We start from the raw sequence: 27,351 nt of genomic DNA, 5'->3' as shown, positions 1-27,351 counted from the left end.
TAAAGTTTTAAAAAAATGAATGAATAAATGTGAATTAATCAAAGGGTTTAATATGTGAAAAAACAAACTTCCTAAACTGGGTATGCTTTCTCCTCTCAGTGACTTGTCTTTCCTGTTGCGGTGTCCCCCTTGCACCCCATCACTCACCACGGGCTCCCAGCCACACCCCAGCCCCAGGAGCTCTCCCTTCTCCATCACCTGCCTGGTTGTACTGACTCTTCTCTTTGCCTGCAAGGAAAGACTCTTTCTCTAGGGCCCAACCTGAATGTCACCACCTCTATGAGTTCTCATAGCCTGTCCCTGTATGACTTTATTCCACCAACAACCGTATTGCATTGAATGGTGAGTACATTGCCCTCTTCCCCACCAGACCATGGGCTGCCAGAAAGACAGGGTAGTCTGGTTTGCTGTGTGGTCCCGCATGCAGTCTGCATGATCAGATGTATCGCAGTGGAGCAGAGCCAAGAGCGAGTGCCTGAGCAGGAGGAAGGCAGTGGGGAAGGGCCTCAATCGGAGCCACACGATCAAAGCTCCCATTACAGAATCCAAGTCCGAAGAACTTTTGGCCAGCAAATTTTCCATGATTATTAAAAGGAAAGAGAAACCTGATGAACTCAGTTCTCTAAGTAAAAAACCACGAAAGGTTAAACTGGGTACAAAACATCAGGAAGACGAAAATTTCTTTAATAATGAAATAATTTATTATTTGTTAACGGTTGAACAATACAGAAGTTTACATATACACAGCAAAGATTCTCTAAAACATGGAGTAGTTCTCAAAATGCAGGTACTAACTGTAGTAAAAAGCACCATTCTCTATGTCTTGACACAGGATTTACATTGGCATCATATTTACATCAAGAAATAAACATCTGGAAACAGAAATTCACACTCTTGTCTGCTGCTCCCTGTTTAGGCTGTGTTTACTGTTAGGGTGATGGCCCCCAACGTTGATGGTTGACAGCAACATTCCTAGAGCACCAATTCTAAGGACAGGGGTCAAGGCAAGCTTGGTTCTCTGGTGAAAGCTAAAATGAAGAAAGCCCTCTCAATCCTCCATACCCTCCAGACAGAATAAGAAATCAAAATTTAAAATCTGGGTAAATCTTAGAAACAAGTGCTTTACTAATTCTTAGTTTATGATTTTGAGAGAAGACAAAGATACTCAATTTCTTCAGCCATTCAATAGCTGATGATAACAGTGCCAGGCAATTATTTCTTCTTTCAGAAGATAGGGTAAGAAAATCATCCATGGCATAAATTAATGAAAAAAATCATGATAAATCACGTATCATACCCCCCTGCCCCCATCCCCAACTATTTCCAAAAACAAAACATCCCACAGTCTACAGAGATCTGATCATGTAGAATGAGAAAAAACACCTCATCTAAAAGGGTCTTTGGGTCATCTTCTCCCAGGAAGGATTTTTAAAATCAGGAGTAGCCAGCTACTGAAACCTACTGCATCCAAGAGTTAGACATACAAAAATAAGAGACTGACATGCAGGAAATTGCTTTGCAGCCTTTGACTTTCTGGTGTTCAACACACAGGGCAGGTGAAAGGGGAAGACAAAGACACTTGGGGAAACAAAGAAGAAAGAAAGGAGTGAGATTTGGGGGACTAAATGAATAAAGCACAATAAAAGTGGTATCCTTGCCAATTCAGTATGATATAAAAACCTAAGTTATGTGTCTGTATATACTTTTCAAAAGTAAGTTTTCTCTTTAAAGGATGGGGGAGAGGAAAAAGGAAGTCCACAAAAATGCATTATTAAGCCCCAAGATATTGCTAGGCAGTTATTCTGAATCTTACAATCCTACCCAGTTTATACTTTTTCCCCCCACACCCCGAGATTTGCTTTTGGCCACTTCAGGGACAGAGAAGAGACCCATAGGAAACCCAGGGAAGGACCCTTTGTTTCTTTTGGAAAAAAGTAGAGGTTAAAGGAGAATGCCCATCTTAAAAAAAAAAATTCCTCAAGCCACTTAAGCGGCCAAGTGTAGGGTCAGGGCCGCCTTAGAGCTCAATTCTGAATCAACACTGAAATTATTTTAGCTTTCGGTTGACAGGAAGAAAAATCTAGCTCCTGCTCAAAAAGGTGACGCTCTTTGAATCACTAGCATAAGATATGTGACTAGAGAAAGGAGCCGCGGTCACTATCAGCACCTTGAATTCCAGATCTCTGCTTAGCAAAAGAAACCAAAAACACCCTGGGTGTGTGCCCGCCATTCTAAGCCGACAGGCAGGGAAAGCTAGGTCTTCTGGGTGTTAGCAGCAGCACACATAGAGGTTTCCTCACTGCATGAAATCAAGCTGCCCTGCATACTCTTTATTTCCCCACTTGCATTGCAACGGTTATCAGCAAGAGTATAGATTTCTCCTTAGTTTCTTAAAGCCAGTTTTCACATAAAAATATGCATGTGCCTATATTTACACACATCTATTATTTACGTACAACAGTCAAAGTCTTAAAGGCTGGGGTTTATTTCTTTGCCCATCCCCTCCCCCCAACAACCGTAATAGAAAGGTTTTTCATTTTGCTTAAAAAAAAAAAAAAGAAAAGAAAACAAAAACCAGAACCAAAAAGACTGTCTAGCTCTTAACAGTCATGCTGGTGGATAAGTGAATGGCAGGGCAGATTGGCCAATCAGGGCGGCTGATTAGCCACGTGGGGAAGAGGATTAGCTGCCTTGGGCTGAGTTTGCTGGTCCTGAAACTTACAGTTTTGGTTAGAGAGAGGCTTGTCTGGCACGCCGATTTGGTCTACCTCAAGCTCTGAAAGTTGTGTCTAACCCTGGTGTCAGTTTATCACAAGTGCATAAAAAATATAGAGATCTATCAAGTTCCACATTTATATGCCATCAAATGGAAAAGGACCAGACAAACAGTGCAAAGGTCAAATAATCACTATTTTATATCGGGACAGTACATTTCATATTCCAACCGAAAGACAAAAATGCAGTTTAACTCAAAAGGCACAACAATTGAAACACAAAAAATAACGGCATCTCTCAGATGCCTTACTTCTAAATTAAACAAACAAAATACATGAGTTTTGTTCCCTTCCCTCCCTCAACGCAAGCCCACAAGCTTTTCCCAAAGTCTCGAGTTTTCGATGCCATACAGCATCCAGCATCATGGACTTGTGAGGCGCTTGAAGGTAGCAATTAAAATGCTTGTGAGGTCTAGTGAATGGCATTCAAAAGGGACCTCAAAGTGCAGTTATATCTTTTTTCAAACATGTTACAGGCTGAGCTGGCTCTTTGAACACTATCACTCTGCTTAAATTCAGGAAGCAGGCTTTAAAAATGCAAAAGGCATACAAGTTGTATTTCAGTGCAAATCTTCAGCTGGTAATTGGAAAGATTCCAACAATTAAAAAACGGAAAAAAGAAAGAAAAATCTTTTGTATCACCTGCCCCTCCCCCCACCCAAAGCTGAAATGAAGAGAAAAACAGAACAAAACAAAAACAGAAGAATTACAGATGACTTCGGAATCATTTAGGAATCCACTACTTCCAATTAAAATTTTTTGAATACATTAAGAAATCATTTAAAAAGCAAAAATAAACACAAAGGTAATGTTTCAGACTGCTCTTCACGTCTAGAATGAGCTTCCGTGTGGAGTGCGTTTGAACTTTTAGTTGTGGGCAAGGAGGGGGCGCTGAGGAGGTGCGAGGCTGTGGTGGGGGAGACCGCAGGCCAGCTGGGGGCACAGGCGGCCACCACTACCGCTTCAGCCAGTGAGCCCTTAGGTTGCAGTGCGGCTGTAGATTTTAGGAATGTTCTCATCACTTTGTGACACACACTCTGTTTCAGCGTCACAGTTATTACAAATGGTTCAAATTCAATGAAAAAGGTTCGCCAGAGGTTGAAAACATCGAGACCTCGAAAATATGAATGCAAAAATATTAAGGGGAAATGAACCAATTTTGTAGATACTTACATACAAAGTTTCTAGAACATCTATAAAAGCACAAAGTCATAAGAATTTATTTTCCATTACATTAGTTTATATAAAATGAATAAATAGTATTTATAGATTTAATGTGTCTTATGTACATATACATGTGCTCTGTTTTAGCTTAAATAAAAATGCTACAAAGTGGGGGACCACTTAAGGGAGAAATCATAACCAGAAAGAAAAATCAGCCTTTTAAACTATCAACCCAAAAGCCTCCATAAAGAAGTTTCCGGGTGCATCCAAAAACAGTCGGTGAGGAGAGGGATTCTAGTAACTGTACCATCCCTCCTGTTCACGTGCAACAGAGTAAAAATGTGGACTTTTCCCCTTTCACTGATGATGGACACTGGCTCAGCCAGCGCCAAAGCTCAGTTATTGCTGAAAGTTACATAGGAAAACAGATTAGCATTGGACCAAATGTCACTTATTCGGAAAAAAAAAAAGAGGCATAATCAGTTTGTTAAGTGGGAAATGGAGATCTCATTTATCTCTGAGGTAGGAAAAAAAAATGTTCCAGAGACAAGTAGCAAAACCAGCTTGGAGGGGAAACGTGCCTTCAGAGAGCAGGCACAGCACGGACCCAGGGACAGCGCACAAAAACAGATTTGTACCATCGTGTTCGTGAGGACAGATGATGCTGGAACTCCTATAAGCAAGGTGTCCATCTGACGGTGAGAAATACTGCTCCTGTCTGCACGTGGGTTGGGGCGTTCACTCGGGGGGTGTGTGTACGTACGTGTGTGTGTGTATGTGTGAGAAGCGCGTGTTTTCTGGAGGTATTCCTGACTCGTCACGGGTGGTGAGGGCCAGGGCTAAGTGCTCTTAAATGCCACTTTCAAAGCTTACTTTGGAGTTCTGAGATCAAGATCTCAGCTTGAAAAGTTTGTTTCCTTCAGTTTCCTAAGCACAAGACACATTGGACATTTCTGCTAGGCATGTCACACAGGAAGCCAGAAAATGTTAAGGAAGGTCTAGAAGACCACACGGGACAGTAAATAAGAGGGGGAAACTGCCAAGATGTGAGAGGGGCTTATTCGGCCTCAGAGTTCTTGGATGCTTCAAACTGATAGGAATGTACGGTCTCTCAGAGAGACTTGTGGAGAGAGAGAGAGAAGCTAGAGGACGCCATCAGAAATCCGCGATCCCGGTCGGCGTCCCCCAGCTTCGGGCGGGGCTAAGCAGCGTTCAGCCACCCCAGACTGAGCAACACAGAGTCGAGATGCCCCTGGGCGTCCTGGCTGCACTGACTGCCTCAGCGGGACCTGCCTGCCCGACACTGGGCGGGTGTGGGCTGCTGAACCCTTTTTGAGATGGGACTCGGGGATTTAAAAAAAAAAAAGGAAAGAAAAGAAAAAAAAAAAGGAAAAAGAAAAAAACAGAAACCCACAATCCTAAGCACTTCCTTGACAACTTTAAACGCAGCTGCTCTTGGTGACATGGCACACGGAAGCCGACGTGCGAGGGGATTGTGGGCAGGTCCCATACGCTACCTAAATCGGAGCCGACAGGGAGGACCATCCGGGCGGCAGCCGAAGCGACCACGCTCTCCTAGAGACCAAGACACGTCGTCTTGTGACTGTCCTGGAGCTTTATTCTCTTGACGCTGGAGCTGGAGTAGCCCTCGTCACTGCCCAGGCTTTGCATGCTTCCCCGCTCGTCCGAGTCGCTCACGCTGCTGCAGCTCCAGTCCAGGTCGCCCATGAGATAGTCTGTGCTCTCGACGTCCACGTCGATCTCTTCTGTGGGGACGAGACAGACCGCGGTGAGGGCCCGCTTTGAGGAAGACAAGCTCGGCTGTGGGCCCTAACCGCTGAGGGGCCAGGAGGCTGGCTCCTGCAGGCCACACCCCTTGACTTCTCTAAGTCAGGGGGCTGCTTGGTCCCCCCCTCTGCCCAGGTGGAAGGGGGCGGGGGCAGCTCACCCCTGTCGGAGTCAGAGCGCTCGGAGGAGACAGTGGAGCCAGTGCTGTCCATCCGTATCCTCTCGATGCCCAGCTTCTCCAGCTGCCTCTTCAGGTGCCGCTGCTCTCGCTGCAGCTGGTCGATTTGGTGAATGGCTTTTCTGTCACAGTCTTCAAGTTTCTGCGGGTCGAAGGGGCAGTTGTTGAAGGGCGCGGGCAGATTTCACAATCGGCGATGGCCCCGCACCTCCCTGCCTAGAGGTGAAATATGCCAGTTTCCCACAGAAGCCGTCTGCCGTGTCCTTTGTTGAGCTTCTCGCAGGGACAGGAAGCTGACTGGCTGGTGACCCCCCGTCTTCATCTAATTTTATCACCATCAACAGCACTGCGGAACCTGCACTGCTGTGTGGATTTCGGGGTGAGCCGACACACTGGCACCCGGCCCTCTCAACTGCAACAGTGAAGAGACTGTGGCGGGAGCCCCCAACCTGGTCTCCCTTGCCTGTGCCGACGCCTCCCCCAGCACCTATTCTCTGAGCAGCTCTGTGTGACAGAAGCTTAAGAAACATACCTATTCCTTTAAAGGTATGTTTATTCAAGTACGGATCCCAATTACACTGGTGATTTTTTGTGTCATGCCAAGTCTCAATTAACTTCCGTCTGTTGGCAGGAATGACATTCCCATTTGAAGTTCTCATTCCAAACTGTCCAAATAAGAGCTTAGAAAACACATTTTCATAGACCACTTTGTTTTCACAAATCTCTTCTCCAGTGTCTCAGATAATTCTTCAGATGATTATGAAGATTGTGTAATTGTGGTTGTTTTGCTCTAAACAGAGGTTCTTGCCCCCCTGCTGCAGAACTGTCATGTATGCAGGCTACTAACTAGAATTCAAGTGACATGTGTCTACTTGTGACTATGACTATAAAAACAGGCTAAACAGTGATTTTGGCTCAGGAGTTACCCTTTGTTTTTCAAGACACATACTGTGTGCTGACTTTGTTTCAGACCCTCTGGGAGGTGCTGGGGATACAAGGGGAACACAAAGATCTGGTCCTATCCTTGTCTGTACTCTAACATAGTGGATGGAGACAAGTGAACAGTCACAAACCATGGTCAGATGTCAACTGTGACAAGTCCTAAAGAGAGAGATCCAGCAGTAAGGACCATCTCGTAACAGGAAGAAGGCAACTCAGTCATGGACGGCGTCCCTGCACCGTGATGCCTGTGCTGAGGTCTGAAGGATGACAAGAAGTCAACCAGATGGAGAAGGGAGGGGAAGAGTGTGCCACGCAGAGGGAGCAGCATGTGCAAAGGCCCTGTGGTGAGAGAGCCTGACAAGGGCAAGGGACTGAGAGCAGGGCTGGGTGGGGAGAGGAGAGTGCCTGGCATGAGCTGCTGCTGCACAGGCAAGGGGGTGGGAAGGCGGCAGGTAAGGCAGGCCTGGGAACACAGTGTGTCCTGAGCAGCCACGGAATACTTTTCCATGTGGCGACATGTTGATTTGAACTTTGGCAGGACTGACCTTGGGAAGCAGGAGATTAGCTTGCAGGAGCCCTCTGAGGAGTCTGCTGCAGTACATGATGGTGTTTATGGAAACAGAGCAGGCTGTGGCATATGTAAGTCTTGAAGGCATGTGGCTAAGGAGCAAGATGATATCAGGATCGAGGGTGACCCTGAGTTTCTGGCTCGTACGTCACACAGACAGCTGGATGGACAAGTTAACTTCTGGTTCTCGGGGGTGAGAATTACTCGGTTGGGTGCTGGACAGGTTGAGTCTGTGATTCATCCAAGAGGCAGGTTGGAAGAGTTCAGAGGAGAGAACTGTCCTGGAGATAGTCTCTCATAACAAGAAACAAACCCTCAGTGGGCAGGTCAAGACAAAAAGGCACCTCAGGATGCACTTACCTTTATGTGCAATTTGGCTTTTGTTAACAAACTCAACGTAGTGTGTCGATTTGATTCTGGACCAAGTGGCACCAGCCCCTTCAACTTTTCCAGGCACAAGCGAAGGTGGGCCCGTCTACAAAAACAAGATCAAAGAAGCACTCAAGACTTTCATAGCTGGCCAGAAGGCGCCTGGGAGAACAAGCTCTAACCAAGTATGAAGTTGCCCAGACCCACTGATGGCAAATGCCACCAGGGACTTCTGGCCAAGCGAACATCTTTTGAAATTAGGCAACTCTGATAAAAACCAAGGAGACGCAAAATCCATGATTTTCTAAAGTTAAGTCTATAACACACATCAAGGGTAAACACTGATATCTATACACTATACATGCCAGTGAGAGAATCCTTTGAACCCATATATCTCTTTCCCCTTTCAGGATCACTAAATAATGACAACTATATCTTGCTGTATATAATATTTATCCATGTGAATGACAAATGTGTATGGTTATTTGTTACAATTTTATTAATAACAGCAAAGATTGAAACCCAGTCATCAACAGGGACTGGGCAAGTGAATTATGGTGCACCCACACAGTAGAGTGCTATGCAGCTATGAAAGACAACGAGAATATGCTCTACGCATTACGAGGAAAGAGCGCTCAGATATGTTGTTAAGAAAAGAAAAGCAAGATACCAAACTATGCCTATAACATGCTATCTTTGAGTAAAAATGGAAGAAAAATAATTTCTATATTCACGTTTTCTTGTGTGACATAAAGAAAGTCTGAAATGATACATAAGAAACTAGTAACAGCGACTGGGCAGAGAGGCATCAGGGCTAGTCGGACAGAGAGAAAGAGAGGGAATTTTTACTGAATAATTTGTTATAGGTTTTGGTTTTTCAGCCATTCAAAAAGTTAAATGCATTTTCTCAAAAATAAGGAAAAAGCCCATCAGTGGTATTGCTATACCAACAAGCATGCTGAGAGCTGGCAAGGACCACCTGTATGTCTTGGAGCGGGACAGAACGGGAGGAAGGCCGCCTGAGGCAGAAGCTGCCGACACTCACTGAAGAGACAGCATTTACCACAGACCAGAAGCACAAGAGTCTCTACGGTTTTGGAAATGAATACTTCACTGAAACCCTGGAGCCTAGCAGATTCTGGAATGTAAGAAACAGCCGAGGTTCAGAGTTCTTGCTTCAGTGAACCTCCACCTCCTCAAGCCTTCGCAGGCCATTCCAGTCCACAGGGCTTCCTCCTTTTCCTGAGTCCTTTTTATACTATTCACTGGGAAATTCACTGTTCTGCCTGAATTTTTTGGCATTTGTGACTTAACCACTCATTGCTAACTCCTTAGAAAGTTGGGATTACAACTTATCTATTGTTGGGTTGCCTTGATGCCTTCCCCTCTCATATATATGCTTAATACATGTCTGTTGCACAGATGGTGTCTTCTGTTCCACTGGACCAAGTTTCTCGGGGCTTGAGTGGTTCTGAGCCCCCACCTCATCTGCTTCTGAGCCTCCTTCCTCATCTAGCTCTCGAGGTTACCCTGAGCTCTCCAAGGCCCCCTAAGCCCTGATGTCCAGGGGTTAGGAGCTCGAGGAGTCCAGCATTCATTCCTGAGCTAGGAAGATGTAGTGGTACAAATTCTGTACTATTTTATAAGACTTCTGCTTGCTCTGAAAACCTGCCCGCGTGGAATGGCCGCAAACAAAGAGTCACATTAGAAGTTTGCTCCTTCAACTACTACATGAGGAGAAACACAAACACAGGACCTGTGTATAAAATGTACTTGTTCACCTCTTCATAAAAGAGCCCTGAAAACAGACCCTACTATTAGAAACACTATGAAAAACTATGATTAGTCATATATAGTTATCTAACTTATTCCCACTACAAAGTTTACAAAGTTTTTTTAAAAGTTCAAAAATTAAAATTAGACCTTTTTTCAGCCTGCTCACTGCAAACACTGCATGATTCTCAACAGTGTCACAGTAGTCCTTCTATGATGTGCGTTTATCTACAGATATGAGTATGTGAATTTTTAAGGAAGCTTGTTTTCTGATAAAAATAATAAAAGTCATCTTTCCATGCAGTGTCATTTCTAGTTATTCAGGGAGTCGGGCCCAGAAAAGACCATTTCACTCCCCAAATGTGGGTGGCCAAAGAACTATCCCAGTTGTGAAACTTGAAATCAGCCATTTGACCGATTCAAGCTCAGAGTAATACATGTTCGTTCAGTATTTGCTGACCTAGTTTTATGAAAATAGGACCGCAGTGCTGCTGGATTTTTGTAGAGATCCAAAGCCAGCTGGTGTCTTTGGAGTGCCTGCCTCGGCCTGCTACAGCGCCTTACTGCTCCAGCCCCATGGCTGTCCTGCCCACCATGCCGCACACACATCCGCAGGCTGGTGCTTGGACAGACCTCAGGGGAGGGATGAGGTACGTGAGGAAGCTTCAGTTCTATCACAGAGCAGTGAAATTCAATTCTTGAGCCAGACACAGAAAAGCAAACAGACCCCTCTGTAGCAGCTTCCACTGAGGGTTCTCGACTCCAAGACACACCCCCACCCCCAAGCTGGGACCCAGAATCCTTCAGCCAGCCATGAGCACCCATGGAGCTCCTAGATCTAAAACAAGTAGAACAAGCTCCTGTCTCAGCTCTCTGTCCTCAGTCCTGACCCCTCCCCTGCCCAGGGCTCTGGCCTTCTAGAAGGAGCCTACTGTCCCACCGTGAACCTGGCCTAACCCCCTTTTCCAGGAATTAGCAGGTTTGGCTACATCACCTCAACAGAAAGCCACTCGACACTTCCATCTGACCCTTACTTGGATCCCCTCTCATCACATATTCAGACAGACCTCTTCCTGTTGTCAGGAGCTGCCTCCCAGCTCCCCACCCCCACCCTGCCACCAGCAGAAAAGGGTGGTCAAATCCTGGCCCCCCTCCTGCCCCAGCTGCCTCCTCTTTTTGCACTGATCCAACTGCTTTGTAAGTGATGGACTCTGACAAACCTCATCTGCTGACTCTTCAGAAATATTGCTCTCATTATTGTGAATAGGTTGATATACCTTTGGTCTACAGTAGTACAGAGAAACCAGTCTTTGGATGCTCAGAGTCAAGTGTGGCCTATAACTAGTGATAATTAAACTAGATGCAAACTACAGCCTCTCTTTGGCATGCCTTTTTTTTAATATCTCAAATTTTATTTATTTTTGTTTTTAATTATTTTTATATTCTGAATGTGTCAGTCACTATACAACCAAATATTAGCGTAGTGATTAAGGGTAAAGGTTTGGGACTCTGGCCTTGCCACTTATTTCCTGTGTGACCTTGAGCAGATTACTTAACTCCATGCAGCATCCGTTTCCTTGGTAGTAGAGGAGGATGACAATGCCCCCTGCGAGGCCTGTCGTGAGTATTGACTGATATGGGTATGGAAGCCCAGACCAGGGTCTGACGGGAAATGCTCTGTATATGGTAGCAGTTATTCTTTCAATCCTAGCTTCCTTTGAGGAAGGATAATTGCTGGGAGCAAACACAGATAATCATAACCCTATCATATTCCTTTCAAAGTCAACAGGGAACTCAGAGTGTCTCACTGGGTAAACAGAGGCTGTCTGGTCAAAATCCAGTTCACTCAACTCTTCCTTAAGGAAAACGGACATCTTTTATCATTAACAGATTTAGTGGGAAATCTAATCCATTTTCTATGGAGATACAGATCTTGCTTATGCCAAAGGTACTATTTTTTTTTTTTTTTTAACATTTAAAAAATTAGCAGGGACTTTACAAAGCTAACCCATGCCAAAGGAAAGACTCGCTTGGGGCCACCCCCATCATCCGGAGGCAGGACTGGAAGGGACTCAGCAGTGTGGAGAGAACCATCTAAATCACATGAAGGCTCCTGCCTACATCTCTAGTTCAAAGGCCAAAGACAAGTAAAAATTGGGGCAAGTATGTACTGACCTTGGAAATGCAAGCACATTTCCAAATGTGTTATCCATACCCAGAAAACCTAAAATATTTCATGTACGATAGCAAGAAGAAAGGAAAGCATGTCTAAGTACAGACTTAAAATAGTCTGGGAAGGCTCTCTGGGAAGAAAACTATAAAACTTTGCTGAGAGACATAAGAAAATCTGAATAAATGGAAAAAAATAGCACATCCCTAGATATGAACCCTCAAGGTAAAAATATCAATGTTATCCAACTTTTTCTACAAATTTAACATAATTCCAGGAGAAAAAAAATCCCCACAGCATTCTTTTTAATGCTGGGAAATTAAACTTAATCTAGAAGAATAAAGAGACTGCCAAAATTCTTAGAAAAGAAGAATGAAGAGGACTATGCTATACTAATCATTAAGCTGTATTACTAAGTATCAATAATTAAAAACAGAATATACTAATACAGGAAAAGGTGGACAAATCAAAGGAAGAGAAGAAAAAATTCCCAGAAACAGACTTAGGAATAGATGTGAACTGAGCATATAATGGAGCTAACACTGCAAATCCTTAGAAAAGAACAGATTACTCAGAAAATAGTAGGGCAGTGGGGAATAAATATCCAAAGACATTCTAAATATATTAAACATTTAAATATAAAGTATACTTGGATATGACTTAGTTCTGTTGTTAGTTTTCCTTAACTCATGTCAGCCATGAATTATGGAAAATTAAACCTGCGAGTGAATGAGGTCATCAGTGAAGTGGGCTTTGGCCTTTTGGGGGCACTTCCTGCCACTCAAGCTTGGCACTGACAGAAGGCACCTGGGTTCACCAGTGTGCTCTCAGACAATTCTGAATGCTGCTCTTTTTATTTCTGCTTCCAGACTCAAGCTACTTTGATTCTATCCACACCTCTCTCGCTCAGGTGAGCAGATTTGTAAATTGATGGAAAGATGCAACAATAAAAAAGTAAGTCTCCAGGTAGAGATGATGCTATTTGCAGACAGTGCTCCTGAATTTACTCTGTTATCCCTAAAGTTCTTCCTGACTTGTATGTAGCCAAGACCAGGAGGAACGGTATGAAAGCAGGTGTGCAGCTGTGTGTGTGAGTGTACTGAGAGAGAGGCACTGTTATTAGACATTACTCTTCTTTATGCAGTTATGCCAGATTTTCACAGTGAAATGTACGACACAAAAACATACCAGGCTGGGGCAGAGCGAACAGGATGGTAGCCAGTGAAGAGGATAGATAAGTAATGAGGTTCATAGATGGAAATCCTGAAATATACACTTGGTTGTTTCATTCACTTATTAACCTCTAGCATCTCTCAAAGGATTACTATGCACTGCTACCTTCCTAGGTGCTGGTCATAGAATGCTGAGTGAGACAAAGTCACTGCCTTTGAGGTACTAAAAGTTTAAGTTTACTTCAAACATATAAACAAATTATTGCAGAATCACTTATCTCAGCTACCTTTAGGCTGTGACAAATAATAGCTCTCACTGAAAGTTCTAGAATGGACCCTCCTTTGCCCTCTACCAAACATTATTTTTTTCTTTTCCCTTATCCACATCTTGTTTGACTTAACTTCTCCATAAGGGTTTTCAAGCTTTCACAGCTTATTAGAAGCTTGTTTCCCTTTCCAAACAGATAAAATTCTTTCACTTGCATGCTGCAGACCTCCTATGTATCTATTTGCTCTGTTTCTTCCATTACCAACTAACAGAAGTGACTGTCTTCCATTTCGTCTTAATCCACTCGAGTCTACAAATAATAAAGCACCTGCAGATGCTGTCCTAAAAGTAGAATCTGATCTCTTTGATAATTCACATGCCTCCTCTTTGAGGAAAGCCATACTTAATGAACATGATCCACTGGACCTCACCGAGTACTAGTTTTCATTAAAACTGGGCCTAGGACTATTACCAAGGGAGAAAATAAGGTACATAAACCATACCTATTTCCTCTCCTACTTTTGTGTGGACACAGATTTAGCCAATTAAATAGTAAATCCTATAGGATAACTGGAGGGTGAAGTGAAGTGAAGTGAAGTGAAGTTGCTCAGTTGTGTCCGACTCTTTGTGACCCCATGGACTGTAGCCTACAAGGCTCCTCTGTCCATGGAATTTTCCAGGCAAGAGTACTGGAGTGGGTTGCCATTTCCTTCTCCAGGGGATCTTCCCGAGCCAGGGAAGGTTGAATAACTGGTGGATGAACAGAGATAATTTCCAATATGGGTATGTAATTTGGGTATGTATGAGCTGCATTGTGATTTTAATAAAGAATATTTAGTATAGACTAAGAAGAAACAAATCTTACGGTGTCAAAAATTACTCCCCTAAAAGTGACTACAGGTCACGGAGATCATAACCTTCTCCAGATTTTGGGTTGAGACCAAAGCTTTACTGGATTACAAAAAAATCCAGGGGAAGAATACAAGTCACTCTTTGAGGGAAAAAAGTACTCTCCTTCTTTTTCTAAAATGGTCCCTTTATAAATATTGCCAAATGCATCCTTATTACTGACTTAAGTGGAATCTTGGAAGGTTTTGAAGATCTTTCATAACTGTGATGGTAACCTTTGTAAAATACACAAAGATAGCCATACATCCTTACTGCATGGGAACATGACACTAAGTGAGCAATGCGTAAACAGTAATTCATGCTGACTACATTTTAATAAAGTCAGTTCTATATTAAAGTATTAAATACATAATCATCTATTTAATATTTCCTTTATAGAGCCCAATTTTAAAAAAAACACGAAATATAGATTACAGTTAGTACCTGCTAGCTCTATCTCACCCTTCAACTATTAATGTCTAGGACAAAAAGTCAAGGAGTGCCTCCAGTGTTCTGGTAGGGAATTGGAAATTGGCTGAATAACTAGCATGTCTCTTCTACAAGTTCTTCCAAGAGGTACAGTCCAGGAAAATGGATTCTAGTAGCACAAATCAGGGTGTACCTCCACACTATCACCAGAGAGATCTGTACACTAATACCTATACCTTTCCTTTGTAATGACCAGGCTGTGTCCTCAGGCCCCTGTGGCAATAAAACAATGTGGATTTGTTACAACATCCTACAGTGAAATGTGAATGTGGTCAAGGGTGTTCAAAAGCGGAAGAGTGGTGCAATGCACACCACAACTCAGGCCCCTACCCCTTCCGTGGGAGTCTGGCCATTTGAAAAGCAAGACTCCAGAAGAAACAACTCTGGGGAACTGCAGTCTATTAGCATATCTTGCCAAGAGAGACCTGACTGGAATGGCTTCTCAAGTCAGACCAGATGCCATGAAATACTGTTTGACCAGATAAAAACAACAGCTTAGGTCAGGCTGCCGAGTCCTCCTCACAGAGCACACACAGAAATCTTTTGTCATGGGGTCAGAAGACTCTGGCAGAGGGAATCTCTCTAGACCAGCTGCTTAATTCCAGAAAGGCCTGCATGTGTGTACCATTCCAGAAAAAATGGGTGTCTACAATTAAAGGAGATGCTAGAGCCTTCTTTTGAAAAGGAGCCCATTCAAGCACCTGACTCCTGACCCACCGGCTGCAGCGTATTTGCATTCACTCAGCCTCCATTTTGCTGAGCAGCGTATTGAAGGGCATTCAAACCAGAGGAATTACCAGCTAAGGAAAAGAGACAGCACAATTATCATCAATAAAGGGCATATCACAGCAACCAAAGACTAAAAGGTTTCCCACATCCCAATAATAATTAATTAGTAGCAGTAGCAGTGGGAAACCAGCAGCAATTTTAAAATATATACACACAAATCCAGGAATACCTTTTACAAGGCATGTGTAAGATCTACATGGAAACACGACAAAACTTGGCTTAGAGACATAAAAGAGATCTGAGTAAATAAACACACACATCAAATCCTGGGTGAAAAACTCTAATATGTAAACATGTACTTTTAAAGGTTAATTTATACTGAAATTATTTAGTTTGAATTTTGAAAATCCCCAAAGAATTTGGGGTATGGAAAATTGAAAGACTAACTATAAAACTCATCAAGAAAAATAAACTGGTAAAATTAAAAAAAAAGGAGAAGGAGGGAAGAATAGGGATTTGCTCCAACAGATCCTGAAGTGCATGAACCCACAGTGATTAAAACTGTACACTAGTGCAGGAAGACAGACAGTGGAACAGAAGAACAAGTCTAGAATCAGACTCGGCCATAAACAAGAGTTTAGTACACACAGAGGCAGCAACTTAAAACAGTGTGAGAACACCAATTCTGTAAAGGTAAATGACAAACAGGGAGACTGTATGACATCTGAAGGGACACCACCTCTTTTTTGGCCACATGGCTTGTGGATCTTACTTTCCCAACCAGGGACTGAACCCACGACCCTGCACTGGGAACACGGAGTCTTAACCGCTGGACTGCCAGGAAAGTCCACCAAGGGGCAACTTCTTTCATATACACCCTTCATATTTTAGAATCTTTTCAAAATAAAGAAAAAGATGAATGCCTCAGTAGAGAATTGGGCAAAGGTTATTTAACAGGCTTCCCTGGAAGCTCAGACAGTAAAGAATCTGCCTACCATGCAAGGAGACCTGGGCTGGGAAGATCCCCTGGAGAAGGGAATGACAACCCACTCCAATATTCTTGCCTGGAGAATGCCACGGACAGAGGAATCTGGAGGGCTATAGTCCAGGGTGTTGCAAAAAGTGGGACACAACTGAGTAACTAACACTTATTTAACAGGCAATTCACATACACAGACACAAACTGTCAAAGATAATGAAAATTGTTAAACTGTCTTTGTAATATAAGAACGCAAGTGAAAACAAGTTGTGTGTTTGCTTTTTATCTATCAAATTTATAAAAGTCTAAGCTAAGATATAAACTTGTGAAGGTGAAGGAAAATATGGCCTATAATCTGCCTGGTGGGCAATCCAGCAGTCAACATCAAAAACCACAACCATTTGGATGCCAGTCATTTCACAACCATGAACTTACCCTAAGGAAATAATTATGATGTTGGATAGAGATTTATCTATAAGATAGTTTAAGGAAGCATCAATTATATTAGCAAAATACTCGGAAGAACCTAAAATAGGAGACTGGTTATATGAGTTATGGTACACCATATGATGTAATACTGATTTTTAAAAAGTATGCACAAAAGTCTAGTGGATACAGAACTTAGCAGGAATGTTGACAGCTGTTACTGCTGCAAGGTCTGTTACCAGTGATTTTTATTTTCTTTGTGCTTTTCTGAACTTTCCAACTTACTAAACTATTTTAAAAGTTTCTTTCCAAAAAACCATTGAAAGATACATTTCAAAGTTTCACTCATCTCCTTGGGCTGCTAGAGTTATGGATGATTTAATTTTTAGTATATGATTTTCTATATTTCTCAAGGCTTTCCCTGTGGTTCAGTAGTAAAGAATGTGCCTGCAATGCAGGGGACACAGGAGATGCATGTTTGATCCCTGGGTGGGGAAGATCCCCTGGAGGAGGGCATGGCAATCTGGTCCAGTATTCTTGCCGGGAAAATCTCGTGGACAGAGGAGCCTGGCGGGCTACAGTCCATGGGCTGCAAAGAGTAGGACAGGACTGAAGCGACCGAGCACACAATCCACTGTATTTCTCAGAATTTTCTATGAGGTCAGTTTTAAAAGGGAAAGAAAGACCACACACTCACCATGGGTGTTTCCTTAGGAGGCTAGACCCACAGAATTAGTTAAAATGCAGAGAAGCACATACCAATTGACAGATGTATCTACAGTGACACCAAACTGAGCCCTCTGACCTGGGGGCTTGGGTTCTGTTGGGCTCTGGATCCCAGCACCTAGTACCCAGCATCTATGGTGCTCCACGAATGCCTAGTCTATTGAATGAAAATTACTGCTGCCGCCTCTGCCACTACCACCTCCATCTCCACCATTCTAGAAATCTTTTAATTGTCCCACCACTGCCAAGATTATTAAACGGGCAGTTTGAATATAAGATCCTCAGAGTGGAGTCCTGATGCACACCAACTATTCAGAATCTCTAAAGAGCCACAGAAAAGGTTTAGGTGTGAAAAAAACTTAATACAAATCTAATTAACTCTGCAATGTTAAAGAGGAAAAAAAATCCAATTATTAGAATTCTTTTCCTCAATTGCTTTTTTTTTTTTGAGAGCCATGGCAATCTTTTTTTTTTTAATGTGATGTTAAGGAAAAAATGGCCTAAGTGTATTAGCATTTTGCAAAGTGGTCTTCTTTTGTAGGATTCCGCTACAAAAACCAAGGAGACTGCAGCTGTTCAATTGACCATCAAACCCTAAAATCATAAGCATCTACTCTTTACAAAAGAAGAACCTGACAACTTCAACTCCCTCCCACCCCACCCCGACCACCAATTGCAGCAACCAGCGCTTGGTTAAATTAACTAAATGTTGAGTTCTTACTTCCCTCTCTTCTGCTCCCATGCTTTAGACTAGAGGATAAATGATCAAGACCATAGAAGACCAAATGCCAAAAAAGGAAGGACAATAAGAGAACTAGATCACTAGCCCTTCAATAGCAAATGTTGACTGGTCACAACCTGAATTATAAGCAACTGGCCCAGTGATGACTTCAAATCCAGTTTTCTAGAACCTTTACCTCCATCACTTCCTGTGCAGACTGTCTCTGCATCTTTCTCATTAGACAAACTACATTTCTCTAGGATGGAGACCATGCTGATTTCATACCCCAGTATAAACTTACTTAATACCCCAGTACTGAGCACAAGCTCTTAAGACATGGTAGGCAGAAAATAAACATTCTTGAACTGCTAAAATAAATGATAAAATTGACATCCTGTGGTATTCCTGCATAGGTGAAGCGCAAAGCTGGGTACATCTAAGAGCCCATACCTGAAGGGATGACATTTTAATAATACAAATAAATACCTATGAGGAGGAGGAGAACTAGGAGGCTTTTCAGCAGAAACAGTCCCAGTTAACCAGTTCCCCTAAAAACCATGGAGATGTAAGAGAATCTAAAGATGAGAGAGAGAAGCCACATCAGACTACCTTTCCACCTTCAGAAGAGATACTCTGGAGTTCCCAGTTCATGATATGTAAATCCCTAATGCATAAAGACGGTCTGATTTCAAACATGGTCAGTCACAATCATAGAGAAATTGAAAGGGGAGGAGAAGGATGGAGAGAAGCACATGTGTGAGGCACACTCACCATCCATCTCCAGCACACACACACACACACACACACACACAGCGTGGAGTAATGCTAAATGTTTGGCCTGTTCCAAGATTCTCCTCCCTTGTCAGGTCTGGTCTTCCCTTTCACTGATGAAACAGGCCATTCAGATTCTGACTATCAGAGTCAGACTCTCTTCAAAGAGGGTTTGCATGAAATAACCACATGTGTTTAGAGAACCATCATCACACATCATCCTGTTCATGCACAGCACTGAGAAAGCCCTCAATCTGGATGGGCAGCCTGTACTTCAAATTGATGGGAGTTCAGAGACCAGAATGAAGCTTGTTCAGTGATCTGAAGCCTTGGCTGAACATGAGAATCACCTGGGGTGCTTTTAAAAAAATACTAGTGCAGGATCTCAACCCAAACCATAAATCAGAATTGCTAGGGGTGAGGTCTGAGCGTTGGTGTGTGTGTGTTTTTTCCCCCGCTAAAGTTCCACGAAGAATTACTAATTTTTTTCAGCATGATAAAAGCAAGTGGTTATGTTTTGCATTACCAGAGGTAGAAGAAAATGTGCTTTTAAAAACATTCCACAGAGAGTTTATTATACAAGATTGGTAAAATACTGATAATTGTGGAAGCTGGGTGATGGATACACAGAAGTTGATTACATTATTCACTCTACTTTTGTATATTTGAACATTTTTTATAACAAAAAGTTACTCTATAAAATGAGCAGAAATAAAAATGTGTTCTCTTAGCCCAAAGAGTACATGACTGTGTGTGCATGCTAAGTTGCTTCAGTTGTGCCTGACTCTTTTTGACCCTATGGACTGTAGCCTGCCAGGCTCCTCTGTCCATGGGATTCTCCAGGCAAGAATACTGGAGCGGGGAGCCATGCCTTCCCAATTCATATGAGTGTATGTGTATACTATATTTAATGGAAAAAAAACTTTTTTTTAAATTAAAAGCTTTGCAAGTGATTCTAATGTGCAACCAGAGTTGAGAGTGACTAGGCCACATCATTTGAAAAATAAGGAAGTCAAATCAGCAGCAGAAGGGAAGTCAGGTGAGATGTGGTAAGATGGAGCCCAGGGAGGGTGGCCTGCTTCATCTGAGTGCCTCACCATTTCCAATTTCTGCTTTGCATATATTTACCTAAATTTTGAGCATCTTTATTCACAAGTGAACTTCTGTATGTGTATATATGTCTGTGTGTGTAACTGATTTAAGACAGCACTACCAATTATATTTAGTAGCATGTAATTTTTGAAAAACACTATTTGCGGGAACATTACCTCTGAGTTAAAATGCTTTGGCCTTAGAATAGTCACACGGAAAGCACTGCTGGGGAACAGCAGGCTGCAGGGGTGAGGGTTGGGGGTGTCATCTTGGGAGCCGGGAAGCCCATCTTATCTAAGGGCTTTACAGGCAGTGCTGATTAGAGGGTCCTGAGTGAACTCTAATATCAGGGGCTCACTGTGAGAAGCCAAGAGCAACAACCAAGTGTCAATGAAAAAATACATGAAAGCTCCCCCTTTCCCACACCCGGAGCCCCCAACTCACCTATTCTTCTCCATTTCATTGTGAGTCGATCTGAAAGAGGGAACAATAAGAGAAACATTATTCTTGTTTTAAAGGACTGCTCCAATGCCAACACAATTATTTTAACTTCTTTCTCTCTCAAGCTGGAGGGAGAGAAGACAGAGGAAGGGCTCTACTAAAGAAATTAGTCCCTCTGGGGAAATAGATAAATGTAAGTATCTCAAACAGCATTCAAGGAGAAGTGACAAACTGAGAGGCATGCATTCCCTAGTGGAAAAGTAATCCATTTTAAGAAAGGAAATAAAAGGGTTCTATTTATACAAAGGGAAAACAGCTGCACAATGTGATGCGAATTTGGGTTATATAATACCACAAGCCTTTCTTTAGGCTGAGCGTGGAACACCAGAAATTTGGCATCCCCACCCAGCTCTGCAGTTCTCTAGGTGTAATATATACCAAAATTGTACGCTAAGTTGTCTGACTATAGGATACAGTTTTAAAAGGATAAATATAACCCTTCGTCCCTCAATTTTTCTACTCCTTGAAGTTATTTTATTGCATCCAACCTCCCAAAAGATGCTACTGTTGAAGAGCTACCAAATGCTTTTAGGAAGGGGCTTCCAAAACTCAGTTCAATGTAAAGATGACAGGCTGGTTAAGGCAGCCCTTTGGGTGGAATCTGAGGTCCAGCTTTGCCACTGACTGATACTGTGGAAGAAATAAAAACGCTTACCATCCTGTCCTTGGTTAACTCTTTGGTAAAATGGAAATAAAAATGACTGCCAATTATCTACAGAACACATGTGGGTCAATGAGGTAGCAACTGTAAAAGTGATGAGAGAGGCTTGATGAAAGCACAGGTGTGTGTGAAATCAGATTATTAGTATGTTTACAGCTGACCTTGAATATAAGGTCTGGCCTATGGATTTATGGACAGGTTTTCACAGATGTCACAAGCAGTCAGTCAGTGTGGCTATCTCAGTGTCCATATCATATAACTCATCCCAACTAGTTAAAAATAAACTTGAGGAAACTGCCAGCATTATAAACGAACTGAATCTTGACCTCACTTTTGGAAATTCTCTAGAATCTAATCAGTTCAGGAGAGATGACACCCTGGCTCAGGTCAAGAATTCTGTGGGGGCAATTTAACTGGAACTTTACTGGGTCTTGGGAATAAATTGTCACAGTAGTCATGGAGAAACCCTACTTCCATGAATGCTCAACCACTCATTCACAGCAAGGGCACCACCATCACGTCCATTCACATCAGAGACTAGCTGTGGGATTTGGGGCATTCTTGAAATGGGAAATTTCTAATCCAGCACTAAACTTCTTTTCCACAAGGCTTCTGGGATACAATTTTCATTCACAAGGAAAAACAAATAATAATGACAGTATTTTAAATGTTAGAATATTTGTTTTCTAGATAAGGGATATATGAACCTTAAGACTGGTTAATTTAAAAGCTTTAAATTGATTCACTTGGTTACCCTTCAGTGTTTTTCAGTCCTGTTTTTCTGATGTATACTTCACTTCCTGCAATGGCCAGCAGGATATCACAGTTAACAAGAGTCTGGCCTGCAACTGCAAACCTTTGGCTTGATAGCACGTGGCATTCTGGTCTTAACAGAGAATAACAAGTTCAAAGTCTGACACATTTTTTAGATGGATGAAAATATATGATGACAGGTGGTCAAAATTTCCCTGTTTAACTGTAGACAAGGACCATTCTGAGGAGGTGGAGGAGAGAAGGGTGGATATTTGAAATGAACATGGTGTCCGATTACAGAAAAATCAGAACACCACAAGTCACCCTTATCCCATCTGGATTCTTTGAAGATACATATAAAAAAATCAGAATTCCCAAGATAATCTTTTTTACAAATTCCATAAGCAGCATAACTCTTTCCAAACCTTGAACAGAATTTTGGAAACTATGGATCCTATTTGATTACTTAAGAGTGTTGAACACATGGTGATTTTTACAAGGGGACTTATACCTAACGGCCAGGGCATTACTGAAATACGTTTGGTTTAGTGAAACTGAATTTGTCTTTAATAAAAGGGAGGCCATTCAAAAAAGGCCTTCCAGAGACTCCCTGCCAACTCTGTTGATGGGAAAACATTTATATTTTTAATTAAACCATCATAAGAATATATAGACACCTTGTATCAAAATCATTTTCCATGTGATTATGGAAAAGATTGGATAAGTCTGGACTCATAGATAAAGGTCAAATGTCATCACTTAAAAATATATTTTAACAAAAATATTAACTAAGCCAAACCAGTCCCTGGGTTAAAAAAGACTCACCCTGTCAAGTCAGCTATATGACCACTGTCTCATAAAAGAACTGGGTGACAAGGGCTAAACTTCCTCTTTCACATGAATGCCAATGCCTGCTTCACCAATGTAACAAAACACACTTTTAAAAACTCTGGATTTCAAGTCTAATTATTTAAGTAAGTGATTAAAAAAAATCAGTGGGAAAGAAAAAAAGATTCCATCTTCCTGTAGTTCTCCAGATGATTCCAGAACAATCAATATTCACAATTTCACTTGCTTTTGTTTTTTAACAAGCAATTAGGGAAACTTAAGATCTGCATTTTCAGTTTCAAAGAAGTTTGCTATGTAGCTAAATCTTATTTTTTTTATTGTTGTCCAAGGAAGAGTAACCCCCAGATGCTACAAGCAAAGAGCTCAGCATTTCAACCTGAATTAATAAGAATACACTGTTACCAATGGTTATGTAAACCAGAAGTAATCTATAGCTCTTATATCAGTTCAAAATTCTGACCATACATGGCCTTGGATATAAGTCTGATTCAAATCAAGGGGTCAAACTGCATTCTCTGGGCAGATGTCTCATTGCTCAGGTAAGGGTCATTCCAAACAGGTCATGAAGGAAGTGATTACATTTAAAGAAAACAACCTGGTGTTGCTTCATCTGTTTTGCTTGGTGCAATCTCCAGGTTTAATCATGGTCTCTCAGAGATCCCTGCACCACTTAAATTACTGCACGAATTTATCATTAGTCAAGAATATGGAAAACTGTGAGAGTCTCCCGCTTCTAACCATGGAAAGCAAACCAAATCCATTTACAGAAATAATAGAGCTTTCCCCCAGAGTTGCAATCATTTTCCCAGGAATAAAGCTGGATATTAAAGAAAAGAGAAAGAATCTATTTCTTCAATTGAAATTCTCAACTATCATTATTTTTCTTTCCTAATCACCTTTTGGAGAAGGGAATGGCATCTACTCCAGTATTCTTGCCTGAAGAATCCCATGGACTGAGGAGCCTGGCCGGCTATAGTCCTTAGGGTCGCATAGAGTCAGACACGACTGAAGTGACTTAGCATGGCAGAGCATGGCAATCACCTTTTGGGGCCAAGCTACTTCTCTTCGACAACATCCCCTTCTTATTCTCACCACTGAACATCCCCTCAACAACTTTTCTGTGAAACTTAGGAAAAAACAAAGTACTAAGGACTAAGCCTTGACTATTAATGTGAACAATTCCTCTCAAATCATGAGTGGACAAGAGTAAAAGTGACAAATAAACTACACTTTTCCATAAAAATAAAGCAAAAGGCTTCAATGTCTTTTCAAAAAGTTATTTAAAAAATACTGTAACAAAAAGCAACGTAGATATGGTTTTATACCACTGCACACTACAAGTCAGCATTAACCTTCTTCTTAAAGGCCGTCAGTACTCCTGCACAGATCTACTTGCTACCACCTTTGGATAATGCCAAAGGTGGGAGGGAAAGGAAAAACCACCAGGTAACTAATTAACAGGTTCATCCTCCCTGTGCCTTCCCATTCAAGAGCTCGGCACATATGCGCTGCTCACTCATATCCTGTGGTTCTTCCAATGCTAAGGACAATGGGGTGAACCAAGGACAGAAGAGGAAGGAAGAACAAGGGAGTAAAGGTTTAAGTGGGAAACTTCTGGCTTTTAGTAGTCTGTATAATGTCACAGACACTAACCAAATAGTTATTTGCAGACAGTATTCATGAAAATGGGAGATAGACAAGGATTCATTCTAAATCAGTAAGGAAAATGTCAATGATTTTCAATCACTGGAATAAAAGGTATAATTGAATGAGTCTAATAAAAACAGATTTCCTAGCTAATGTATATATTAAGGGCAAAGAGGGGAAAAAGGGGGTGCAACAGCATTAATGGAGTACTCATTTATACCAGGAAGTACATTCAGGGTTTTATTATGTGATTTCATTGACCATTAGCCAAATACTTTCCAGTGAGACTTACAAAATTTTAAGAATTACAAGATTAACATAAAAAGCTTGTGGCATATGAATATTTTAATATCAATCTATTCCTCCATCACCAAAAAGCAGGTTTGAACCTCAATCGTTCCTCGCTGCCATTACAGAGTGACAGATTATCAGAGATATCACTGTATTTAATTTACATGTCAAATATGAAATCCTACCATCTATGCCAAATCAAGACTTTAACATATTTATAAAATCTTCACTATGATAAGTAAAACGTGGGTAATGTCCAGTATTGTCAGCTATAGAAAACTTGCCCTGAATCTGCAACCTCTGGAGGCAAAATATTGTCACTGCTGCTAATCTCACTTGAAGTTTCCACAGATTTTTTGTTTCAAAAGGGAAGAAAAGCAAAATTAAGTTCTGGGGAAAAAAGTTCATAAAGAAATAGAAAACACTTCCATTTCTCTTCTCTTCTCAGTCCCCTCAACCCAAATAGAAGGGTTTCTTCCAAAGCCTTAGGACTATGTATACATTACTGAATCACGATTGCCGCTTCATTTACGGGGTTAAAACCCAGGATCATCTGCGGCATAACCTAAAAGAGGAAGGAAAATATTTACCAAATTACCTGCTACTGCTGTTATTCTTCTTGGATTTGCTCCTCCGTTTTAAGGCATCTCTGTCCTTGTTATTGTATGGTAACATGGAGGCATAACCATGTTCAGCTTCTAGAAAACCGGAGGATCCAGTTAATGAATGAACACAGAACAGTCAACACTCTCTCCCCTTCACAATATTTCCTTTTAAAAATGGATTTTTTTTTTATTAAAAGAAGACTGTGGAAATAATTAAAAGGAGCAAGGTGGAATTCTTAGAACAATGATTGTTTTTTTAATTAAGTGAATACCCTCAGTTCGGAGCAGGTGTAAGGAGCATTCCAGCTGCTCATTGTTGAGAAAGACACAGCAAGTCTCAAGGAGCCTGGGTTTCCCATTGGCAACGTCCAGCAGGTTGGTGTTTATTAAGTGGGACCGGCCTCAGACGAAAGTGCGGGGCCAGACACCGGGAGCCAGAGCCGAGGTCGGAGGATGCGGGGCAAGGGAGGCGCTGCTCCGCCGACTGGGAGACCCGGCGCCAGGCCCACTTGGGGGCGGGCCGGGAAGAGCCGGGTGAGGTAAACCAAGCGCTTGGCTGAGGGGGCCCCGGGCACCCCATTCGCGACGGGGTCCGGAGGCGGAAGCACTCAGGATCCCGGGGGCAGTGGTCCCTTTCCACTCCCATTCATTGACTTCGGGGGCAGCGACGGCCTCCCTTCGGACCGCGCGTGGGGAAAGCTGGAGGGGTTGGGAGCGCTCGCGGGTCGCGCTCTCAGCTCCTCCAACCACCCCCGGAGAGGCTGGGCGCCCGGATCCGCTGCCAGGCCCCTCAGAGCTCCCGGCACTAGCTCGGGCCGGCCCCCTCCCGTCCCCGTGCACCTCTCTCCCGTCGCTCCAGGTAGTCGGCCGCCTCCAGCAGCATCTGGATGTTCATCCGAACCGCCGCCGCCATTCTGCACCGGGGGCCGGAGCCACGGGACCAACCCCCACTGGACACGGGCTCGCCGCCGCCGCCGGACACCCGCGCCCCGCTATGGACCCCGCAGAGCAGGGCTGAGAGAGCCTCTCTGGCGACCACGCTCGCTGGAAGGGGGAGGGGACCGGCGAGCTGGGCACCACCGACACCGTGACAGAACCTACAGAAGAGCAGCAGCCGCCACCGCCGCGGAGTGTTTATCCCCGACTCACCGTCCCCCCGCCCCCAGGCCTTTCTCTTGACAGGCCCACTTCGGCTGCGTTCCTCATTGGGCGTCCCAAAGAATTCCCCGCCCCCGGACCTGTCCGATTGGGGGAAGGCACTACGGCCCCGCCCCTCAGGGTCCGCTCCTCTCCCTGGTTGGTCACGCTTGACAAGGCCCGGGCTCCACCTCCTCTTTCCAATTGGTGACAGGATTCTCAACTCCGCCTCATGCTCCTTCTCTGTTTTCCATTGGTTCTATACCAACAACCGGGCCCCCTTTTGCTTTGTTAGTATTGGCCAAGAGATACAGAAAGCAAGCCACTTTGCCTGTCTCCCATTGGTGGGACCTTCCGACACCGCCCAGCTACGATGACGTCATCTTTCCCCTGGCTAGCGATCCCTGAATGGCTAGTGGTTAGACGCCGGGCTATTCCTACCCCAAACTGGCATTGGATTGCAGGGCTGACCCGGGCACCGAGCCGCGCTGATTCACCGACCCCGCCTCGGACCTGTTGCCGGAACCTGTCTCCGAGGAAAAGTTCCGGGGATCTGCTGGACGCCCCTAGAGTGGAAGGTGGCACCGCGCGTCACCTAGGCGCTCTGCCCTGCTCGGGTTCGGGGCCAGATCTCTGGGTCTGCTGGCTGCGGCCCGGAGGTTCCAGGCTTTCCGGGGCCGAAGGCCCCGCCGACAGCCCGATAGGGCGGTGGGCCTGGGGCTCCGGCGAGCGCCACGTGGCTGTAGAGCTCGGCGGGGGAGACTGTGTTCAGTGCTCGCCACCCAGCGTTTTTTTTCCTCTCCCCAGAAAGCACTGGAATCGCGAGGCTGTATACCCCGCCCTAAGTGCTGGCTAATTACTCCCTCATGCGAGTGGATTTTAAAAGCTCAGAAACTTCCTGTACCTGCAGATTGACATTG

At 43.3% G+C, this 27,351-nt stretch overlaps 1 protein-coding gene across 1 annotated transcript; it reads right to left on the bottom strand.

Moving 5' to 3' along the window:
- Positions 1-4,056: 4,056 nt before the first annotated feature.
- Positions 4,057-26,410, bottom strand: MXD1 (MAX dimerization protein 1). The gene is made up of 6 exons (XM_052648509.1): positions 26,135-26,410; positions 25,288-25,387; positions 20,432-20,461; positions 7,775-7,889; positions 5,887-6,046; positions 4,057-5,704 (listed from the first exon to the last, which is right to left on the bottom strand). The coding sequence occupies exons 1-6, from the start codon at positions 26,205-26,207 to the stop codon at positions 5,514-5,516; spliced, it is 669 nt and encodes a 222-aa protein (XP_052504469.1). The 5' UTR covers positions 26,208-26,410; the 3' UTR covers positions 4,057-5,513.
- Between the last annotated feature and the right edge of the window lie 941 nt (positions 26,411-27,351).

Source organism: Budorcas taxicolor, chromosome 11 (assembly GCF_023091745.1).
Source record: "Budorcas taxicolor isolate Tak-1 chromosome 11, Takin1.1, whole genome shotgun sequence".
In the NCBI taxonomy this organism is placed as follows: domain Eukaryota; kingdom Metazoa; phylum Chordata; class Mammalia; order Artiodactyla; family Bovidae; genus Budorcas; species Budorcas taxicolor.
This window is presented reverse-complemented; position numbering and strand designations above follow the sequence as displayed.